This window comes from Cryptomeria japonica, chromosome 7, assembly GCF_030272615.1.
Source record: "Cryptomeria japonica chromosome 7, Sugi_1.0, whole genome shotgun sequence".
NCBI lineage: Eukaryota > Viridiplantae > Streptophyta > Pinopsida > Cupressales > Cupressaceae > Cryptomeria > Cryptomeria japonica.
Genome location: NC_081411.1, coordinates 784,073,603 through 784,084,174, shown reverse-complemented (window position 1 = coordinate 784,084,174; position 10,572 = coordinate 784,073,603). Strand labels below are relative to the sequence as shown.

Genomic DNA, 10,572 nt, shown 5'->3' with positions numbered 1-10,572 from the left:
TATGTGCAGAAATTTGTAATCATTTTCTGTGTTATGTTTTGCCTCTTCCCAATGACAAGTGGTATCAAAGTTAAATTAATCGTGTTTCTTTTAGTAGATGTTGGTGTGAAAAAAACCTAATCATAGAGAAAGGTAAAAATTATATCATGTTTTTTTGAAAGAAGTAAGTGTGGAAATCACTGCTAAAAGAATGAGAAAGTTGTCATAGCACCTATCGCCATTTATTGTCAAACAAAGGAAATCATAGCATAGGTGATAGATAGCTTTCCCAAATGGAGGATCATATATTTCTTTCTAATATACCAATCACCAAACAAAGAAGCTAGTTGCCAGAGTGAATAGACCATTGAAGGTTTTAAGTCCCTGCAAGAAAGTGAATAATTACAGTAATACATCGAGGAGGTACGCAAAGTTGTTGAATAACAAAACTATAAACAAGCGAATCAGGTGAGTTTAAATTGTTTGATTCAATGGGAAAATCAGGTTAAAAAGTGTTGAAGGAAAATGCAAATCTAATTTCTGAGATAGATTATCTAAAAAGAGAATTATTGGAAGTGAATACAAAAATGATTGAAATTTAAAAAGAGACAAGAACATAAAAATATAAATGAAATTAGTGATTATAAAGAGAAAATTGAAGAGTTAGAGAACAAGTTAGATTTGTTTGATGAGATTAAGAAAATGAATGAAGAATTAGAACAAAGAGTGAAATTGATTAAAGATTTAGAAGAGAAACTAAGAGATTAGAAGAAGCAAATAGTTTGCAGATGAAGGAAATCACAAAATTAAAAGAAGAGAATGAATGTTTAAATACAAAGCCATTGGCTCATGATGTTTCATGTAGTATAGAGGATTTAAGTTTGTCATTTGATGAATGTAATTTTGCTGAAGTTGTTTGTAAGAAAGAGTGTGAAGATGAACATGTAAGGTGCAATGATAATGAAAAAGTTACTATTTGTTTTGATCAGAATATTGGTTTAAAGATCATGAAAAGAATGGGTTGCAGAGGTAAACAATTGGGAAATGACGAACAAGGAATGAAACATCCAAATGAGCCAACAACAAAGCCCAAATATGAAGGTCTTGGATATGCTATAGGTAAAGGAAAAATGAATTAATGTTACAGGTTCAAGTAACCGTTAAAGGTATGAAAACTATGCAATGTTCGTATTGTAAAAAGAAATGAACCACAAAGGAAAAGCATTGGGATCTGCATCCTTGCAATATTTGTGGTTTGAGAAATCATTGTGAAAGGACAAGTCAAAATAATGAGTGCAAGAAGGAATCTATGATAGGTGCACGAAAATGAATTGTGGATGAACTTATGGATCAAGTTGGCAGACTATGACATGTATGATCAAGAATTTGTTCAAGTATCAAAGTTCTTATGTGAAAGTTGATAGCAATAAAGAAAGGTTTTCAAAAGGTATAACAAATGTTTCATGTTATCTAGTAAATTATTGACTAGAAAGATGTTTATAAGTAGTGAGTTTGCACAAACTTGTTGAAGGATGAAGAACGACTGTAGTAGGTGGACAAAGACAAGATAAAGGCATCATCAAAATTGTTTGAAGTTATCAAGTATAGAAAAGATTTGAATTTTGAAGAATTCATTTTGGACAACATTCAAGGGCAAAGGAAATTAAGAATGTCTCAGTATTGGTGGTTGAAATTAAGGGCGGGTGTTGGAATATGTAATTTCTCCTACCTATGAAATGCAATTAATTAGATAGACAAAATTGAAATTGATATATTTCTAAATAGAAACTAGATAAGAATGGAATGTTCTAGAATCAACAAAAGATAAGGTTAAAAGGAAGAAAATATTAGATACTTGTTATTTTGGGCATGTCAGCCTAACATGTAGAATGTATTGAGTAGTTTCTAGAAGTATCTAAAGACCTCTATTTAAAGAGGTAGTTGTAATGGTTTGAGTATGAAGGGAATTCTAGTTGATCATGTATGGTGAATGCAACAACATTCTCAACTGATGTACTAGTTTTTTAATTACTTGATTAATGAATAGTTGTGCTATAGCACACAATTTTTTTTGATAAAGTGTTTATGTTTGATGTGTTGATATTATTTCTGTATTTTGTGTTATGATCCATGCCATCTACCACCTACAAGTGGTATCAGTGTAATGTCCCAAACTAATAAATTTGTGATGTGAAATTAAATTTGCATCAAGGGATAGAAAATTATAATTTACTTCTTATTCCAAACCATTATATAATTAATCTTTTTTAATAAACTGAAATAGCCGCAAAGATTTAATAGTAAATCTTATAAACTATGCACCCAATTTGTAGATCTGATTGTCAAATCAATCCCAAACTTCACCAAACTTGACATGCAAGTAAAAAATATCAAAATGAATATTATTTTCATTTAAATCAAAGCCTCAAGTCTAATATACACATCAATACATTTCTATTACAAATAAACCCAAAACATTGAGCAGATACGAAGTGGAAATGTACTACAAGCTCACAAATCTTCAGGATAAACTCATCAAACCTCAAGCTAGATTTATTAATTAAAAAATATCATGAAAATACATGAAATTATAGGAAAAATTTGGCCTTAATTATTCCATTCACTTCTACAATGCATGCCAATGGAAACTCAAGAAAACCTCAACTATTCAACACAATGATAACCTCTGAAATGGGATTATTCAATGGTATTCCTTGAATCCAATCCTTAGAATACATAGTAATCCTCTAACTCACATCCTTAGATCACCTTGGACACCATGAAAATCTCATCCAAAGGTCTCCTTCTCCACTAATTTATCAACCACTAAAGAAACAAGGAAAAGCTTAGTTGAAATCTACAACAAGAATGATGCCAATTGAAGCCCAAATTCATGTTTTATTGAGAAATCTTAAATTTCTAATTTGGGAACCCATAACTCAGAACCAAGGGAGAAGATTATTTAAATTTACAAGAATGTAACTCCTCCTCCACTTGCCTTTCACCTCCTAACTTTACTAGCTGCAACTTACCAACTGCCCATTTTATCAAAAGTTACCAAATGCCATTTATCATTCCAAAATGTGCTTTCTAATTTTTCCAAGCCATATTTTGCCTCCAAAATAATATCAAATATTATTTATTAACTTAATAATGAATCTTATTTAGATCATTTAACCATTAAGAATAATATTTCTCAATTTATTTGGAGGTCCCAATTTATTATTTTTAGAATTGTTGACTTTCTATTTTTAGTAAGTTTCTATTTTTAGAAATTTTGAAAAAGGGACATGACATGTCCTCCCTTCCAAGAATTTCTTGTCCTCAAGAAATTATAAACACAATGCATCAAGTTCTTTATTCCTAAAATATCCCATCATTTCAAAATGCAAAACAAATGATAGTCTTGTATAGGTGTTTGATGTTGCTTCTTCCTCCAAAAAATCCAAAACATTTCTTGAAAGTTATAATTTTTCTCTCTACTATTGAGAAGATGAAATGAAATTTGAAAAATAATACTCCACATCACCTAAGGTTGTATGTAATTCCTTCCATATTATTCATCTATTAACCTCTATTTATCAACTCCTTTCCAAGATTGAATATGTCTGATGTCAAGAGGAATGCTAAACTAGAAAATCAGGCAATATTCATCAAAGATATAAATCAAATTATTGTAGCCAAGAGGGAGCTCCAAAATGAAAATTAAAGCTTCATCCAATTGAATACCAATCTTGAAAGTGATTTCTTCAATTACCTTGGAGTTGTGGAGATACTCCTTGTAGGTTACATCACAAATTGCTCCGAATTTGGCATTTGTTTGAAATATATTTGTTGCAACTATATGATCTAATGTGAAATAATAATAGCAGATGTTAATATCAGAAAATGACACCACACAACATCCTAAACTCCACTAAAATATAGAAATTAATTTTACAAAACAATGGCCTTTATGATAGAAGATGATGCACTTTCTGAATCCTTCCACAAGTATAGTGTCATGCCCACATAAAATGAAAGTAGAAAAATAATTCTATTGCAACCTCTACCATAATATGTGTCCCACAAATATTCTTGATAACTTCCACCTTAAAACACTTCCAAGATAATCTCATACTGCAAGACAAAAAGTATTCTATATTTCTAGCTAGAAACGCACTGGCAGAAAGGAACTTATATCTGGAACTTATGATGCAATTGGTAATATTATGAATGTGTTTTTTTGTGTTATTAGGACTATCATAACAGCCATTGAATATTCTACCACAGTAAATCTATCTTTTGGAAATAAATCTTCTATTCACCTCTATATTGTTGAAAGATATATCATGAAAATGCATAAGAGAAGATCCCATCATTATCTCAACCTTAGAGAAGTATTTTAAAGCCACATGGACTGATCTATAAGATCCAAAATGCATTATTATATTGATCATACAACAACAACAATAATTTCATGGTACTCTAAAAATCCAAAGGATCGACAACTTGTTCGATTGGAAGATAATAAACTCCTTAGAATCATAGTTGGGCACAATCTTGTGATTCTTCACATTTCCATTTAAAATGTTAGTGGCTAAAGAATCAACCACAAAAATAAACATGATGAAAAGACCATATCCTCTGTGGAAATAAAAATACCAAGAAGCATTCATTATGAAAATGTCATCTTCCATCATGTTTGGTATTACCCATGTTTTTTATCTCATTACTATCATATAATTACAAAAAGGTCCTCCATCCATTGTAGTCCATCAAATGACTAACATGAATTGAAATTTTCTTTAAAGAAAGATTGATTTTAAACTTCATGTCATACCTTGCAAGGCTTTCCCTTGAAGCATTGATCTTCATGTTGTCAAGTTTCTTGACTTCCAATATTTGCATCGATAACTAAATAATTATATTTTCTATGGCTCCAAAGACTATAGTAGATCCATGTAAGAAAGCTGAAATATTAGCTTCATGTAGAGAATTAGTTACCTTTTCATTTTCTTCGAACACCCCTTCAGAAATTCCTTTGAGCATTCTTTGAGCACCAAAAACTTGAGTCAAGAGTGTGGTGCCAATCTCCAAAACATGTTCCTTATTAAAATATTCTTATTGTTGAAATACACCAATAGCTCTTTCCATATTTTCCAAAGCATCTTCCCAACCATTACTGGAAATCAAAATATTATCATCACAAATGAAATCAAGATTTCTCACTTGATTTTCCATGAATTGCAAAATCAAACTATAAGGCAAGATTTTGTGCTTCATGTGATTCATGCAAATGGATGACTAAGAGTCACATATCACAAACTCAAAATATGTGACAAAGTTAGAGAGTTTGTAACTAGTGGAATGTTGGTTTCTCCATTCCAAAGACGAGCCTAAAAGCCTATATTTCAAAATTTCCTTTATTTGATTTTGAAGTAGTGAAATGGTAAATAGAGATCTATGAAGCCCATCAAAGAAAATCAAAACTTGCATCCTCTTAATCAAGAAAAAATTTGTTGTCCACATGGATTCTCCTATATTATCATACTCTTCTACAAATAGATGTGATAAATTGGAAATTTAAACAACAAAACATGAGTCGATTACCACCACAAAACTATTAAATGCCTCAAGTATTGAATTGCAATGCATGTTAAGAATATTGATCCTTGTCAAGTATGAAAGATTTGTCACCCAACATTTTCTCAACCAAATTATCATTGCAACTCTAAGACCCATGGTATAGTAGTATTTACCAAACTCTTGTTCATTCTAAAGAATAAACAAAATCCTTCCTTTTAGAATGGTATAAATTTCAAGTAACTCCCTCTTCATGAATCCTACATTTAGAGGGTAATTTGAAATCCAAAATATCAAAGGACATTTAGTCACAAAATGTTGAATAAAAAAGTGATGCCAACTTTTCTTACCAAGAATTAGCTTCAAAATCCCCAATTTGTTCACCTCCTCCTTGCTATATCCTATAATTTTATCTTCAAAAGTGATACATGGATCCCATTAATGGTTTATATGTTTTGAACATTTTTCCTACACCAATTGGTAAGTATGAAAATATGACCCAATGTCCTTCCAAATACAATCAATAGAGAGGATAAAATTAGTTCATCTTTGCATCTTAATCTTCAAAATATCACCTAGATCCTATATATATAAACACATTGGACAATGATCTACCCCTTTAGGTTGCTCTCAAAAATAACAAGAAGAAAGTGACAAATATGAAATATTATCATACCTTTCATTGTAAGTAGAAAGCTTATCCTCATTTTCAAAAAAGATATTTATCAACAACTCCATATTTTGTGATCCAAACCCCATGAATAAGGGCTAATAACAATGTTTCTCACAAAATAATATCCATCCCAAGTGCTACTTTGAAGATCAATCATTGGCTCACCATGTGCATGATTCAAAACATTTTTCTCTATCTTGAACTCTTCACTTTGAATAAGTGAATCCATTTCTCTATGGTTTACAATTTGAGTATTTGAGAGAAGTCTTGGGTATTGTAAATATTTATTTAATTAATGGTATAAATTAGGGGGGAGTGCTCGAATTTTCTAGATGTTCTAGTAATTTCTACTGGATTAGGAAATTCCTATATTTTATTTTAATGTTGTAATGTTTAGGAAATTTCTACCACTGTCTAGAGTTAGTTTAATTTTTAGTTATTTCCTTCATTTAGTCATGTAAAACTATATGTCATATCTAGTATTTCAATTATTTTTTGTAAGTCGGTTCATTCTGGAATTTTCTAAATTCCTCTATAAAAGAGGCAAATGTAAAATAGGTTTATGCAAGCAAATGAATTAGAAATTATATGCAGAAACTTGTAATCATTTTCTATGTTTTGTTTTTCCTTTGCCCAGTGTCATTTTTATTGTCTACATGATTTTGTAAAAAAAATTGAACTTGTGATTGTTAATTAAAACTAGTAGATAAACAGAATAAAGAACAACTAAACTAAGATGAAAACAAACATAAATGCATAACGCAAGATTTAAAGAGGTTCACCAATTAATGGCTACATCCACTTAGAAGCAAGGAGAATTGTCTATTAATCAATATCCAATCTACATCATACATGAGTTGCACACAAACATTTACACAATTGTATTCAGCTATGAAACGAACAGCTAGGAGAAGGTGAAGGGTCATGTGACCACTGTGTTTCAAATTCCCAAAAATCTCCCCCATGAAGACCAATGGATATAACCATGCACTTTGACATCCCTACTTCCAATTCAAGTCACATTGCAACTAGGCCCATCAAAGATTTTAAATTTGCCAAATTTTGTTTACAAACATTGCAGATACTCCTTCTCCAAGTCAAATCAGAGTTAAAAACTCTTCAGGCACAAAATCAGCCATTATGCCAAAATAAAAAAAATGAAACATTTTGTTTAATATGAACCCTTCATCCAAAAATGAATCCTTCAAAGCTCCATAGGGATATTCAACCCGTCATCAATATAGCCGCCAGATGCTTCAATATGTTTTCTCTCCCTAGAACAATCAGTATTGTAATCCCTAGACATTTCAATTGCCTTCCCTTTCCTTAACAACACAACTCGACAATCACCTGCAACTAGCAAATACCTTCCAAAAACCGTTGCAACCAAAGCTGTGGTACCTGAAGAGAGACAAGTGTGGAGTGAGCATGCCTCAACAGAACTATTATCTATATGCAAAAGTGCCCTTCTCACAACTTTTTCAACTTCCACAGGAAATTGAATCTCTTTGACAATGAGGTTAGGTAATTTGTCACAAACAAACTGGGTAGTATGCTTCCCTCCATGTCCATCAAACGCCACAAATAAGGCCCATTGACCATCTCCTAATGAAGAACATTCAATTTGGTCTGTAAAATTGTCAATGCCTACGTGTGTGTCCTCCATATATTGGTGATCCTCTATATCAGGTAGATGATTGTCTCTACTCCACCCACAACTCTACCAATGGAGTCCAATGGAATGACATGCTCCTATTCCTAAGCCACGTTTTCCAGCTCCTTGTCAATTTCTGCAGCAGATTTCTTTGGGCCCTAACTTCTTCCCTTACTACGATGTCCTCTTCCTCTACCACAGAAACGTCTTGAACCAGTGGCACGGCCGTGGTTCCAACCGATGCTAAGTACTCCTATAGTCAATGGAAGCATTAGCTGCTACCCGACTAAATCCAGGAGTCATCACCACTGTCTTTTGCCCTCTTCCAAGAAAATTCACATGGAAGAAAAGACTACTTGCTCTTGAAGCCAAGGCTTCGGGCCTTATTAAGCCTTTTGTTCACCTTGACTATGCCAGGAAGCTATCGATGTTCCTAGAAACCCCTGTATAAATCATTACCTTCTCTAGTATAGTCTCCTCATATTGCCTCCTGTGGAGGTTCAACTTTGTTCTCTATAGCCTTGAACACCTGTGGCTTCTTTTCACCAAGGAGAATCTTCTCTGACAACAAGAGATGCATTTCTGGTAGGAAAGAGTCTTTTGTCAAGTTCTAGGGGGCCTTATCATCACTTTCCCCCTATCATCACTTTCCTTTGCTTGAATTAAGGCCTCTTAAAAAAAAAACCTCCCATTCTTTCTTGAAATTGTTTTTTTTCAAATTCATCATATGACACAAAACCTCCAATTTATGTTCCATACAAATCAGTTGATCTATGAGCAACAACTTCTCTTCCTTCAGCCTCCACAATTTTATTCTCTTGGCAGTCCTCCCAATTCTCATCTCATTTAAAAAATAAAAATAGCACTAAATAATTTTAGTGATGTAAAACCATTTTCAATGAATATATAAAGACCATAGTAACTTTACAACTTTCATTATCACGATAGAAATTAGTAAGGAAGGAAAGCAAGTATCATATGATATACATAGATCTGATCATGACACAAATTTTTAAAATTTAGTCAGAGAATATAGAAATTGAAATAGGAAGTGAAGGAGAATTTGTTTTCAAAATAGTCAAGGAAGCTTCACAAGCAAATTTAAGACCAACTTCCTTGACAATGACATTTAACGTGAAGAGTGATTCAAGCCACCATCCTACATCTGCGCCATAGTCTTCATGAATAACGTCACTTAAAAATTTATCACATTTCAACTCTATTAATTTAAACGATTTCGACTCCTTATTCTTCCAATGTCTTCCAACCATATCTGCACTCACGTCAGCCTGTTTAACAGCAATAAAATAATCAAAATACAACAATATTTTGTAGTTAACGAGAAGGAGAATGCTTTGAACCATAAAACAAGTCTTCATTCATCCCTAAAATATATAATATGATGTTTTTACATTGATGTTATCGTAGCAACACTAGAATATAGAACAACTCCATGCTAAAACAAAAAGTTCAACTCTGCTGCAATCTTACAGCAGACGCTTTTGACATTGTATTATTCATTTTCAATCAAACTTGATAAATATAATCTTGAATAGTCTTAATTCCCCTCACTCAAACTCTTAATAGAGTAATAATGTATTATAATAGTGAAAGCTAAAGATAGATCATTATCATTAAAGAAATTGAGTAATTTACTTAATAATTGCAATAGTATGTGTGTGTTTAGGTATAAATAAGTCTTTAGTCTTTGTATACAATGTTTTTGGTGAACAAAAATATTAAATGAAGCTTCCACTACTTACTTTCTGCATGAATTGGCACCAATGCAAATCTGACGATTTGAGCAAGTTAGCTGATGAGCATATGATGATAGTTTGGATGACATAAGGCCAAAATAGGCTCTAAACCAAGGGCCCCAAAAGAGTGTGAAATTATGAAGGGATTACAATTTACAATACTACAAGATGGTCTAACCACGCCATGTCAATGTGGAATGCCTACCTCCTTACATGAGGCAAAAAATCACTAAAGATGAAATCTAACTTCGTCCTCCAAATACAACACCAACTCTCACAAGAACACAAAATCACTATAAGACAAAATACCAAGTATATACAAAAATATATTAAAACAAATATTAGGAATGGAAGGCTAAGACAACTTTTTCCAGCATATAGAATTATTTTAAGGTGGATTTTGTGTTGTCAATGCTTGTGCATTATGGAATTTAATTTTCATAGAACAACAAAAGAATAGTGACTTAAGTGTTTTATGCTATAAACACCTATGTATGAGTCTTTTGTACTTGCCAACATGTGTATGTGAGTTCAAATGCATCAATAAAAATGATCATTATGAAAAATAGTGGATTAGAAAGGGACACGATTCACATATATGATAAAAGTTAATTTTAGTCTTAAAATTTACATATTTAATGGATTGGTTGTGTAAATTAAGCGAGTCTTAAATTCATTAAAAACATAAAATTATATTTTACAAAATGTGAATAAATATGAATGTAAATATAGTTGTAAAAAAAATATAGTGAATTTTATAGCATATATGAATTTGGAAGCTAACAAAAGGAAGATCAATTTGTCACTTGGAAGCCTTTCCATTTGTGAGTAGTGATGGTGGTGGATTTGATGGTGATTTTTTAATAGTGAATAGTTATTTCTTAGTAGTTTTTTCACTATTACTGCTTGTAGATGACTGACAATGATGCTACTTTATACTCTTA

At 31.9% G+C, this 10,572-nt stretch overlaps 1 protein-coding gene across 1 annotated transcript; it reads right to left on the bottom strand.

Annotated features, from left to right (window-relative positions):
- Nucleotides 1-7,421: 7,421 nt before the first annotated feature.
- Nucleotides 7,422-7,883, bottom strand: LOC131068905 (probable protein phosphatase 2C 27). Its single transcript, XM_058004191.2, has one exon. The coding sequence runs from the start codon at nt 7,881-7,883 to the stop codon at nt 7,422-7,424; it is 462 nt and encodes a 153-aa protein (XP_057860174.2).
- Between the last annotated feature and the right edge of the window lie 2,689 nt (nt 7,884-10,572).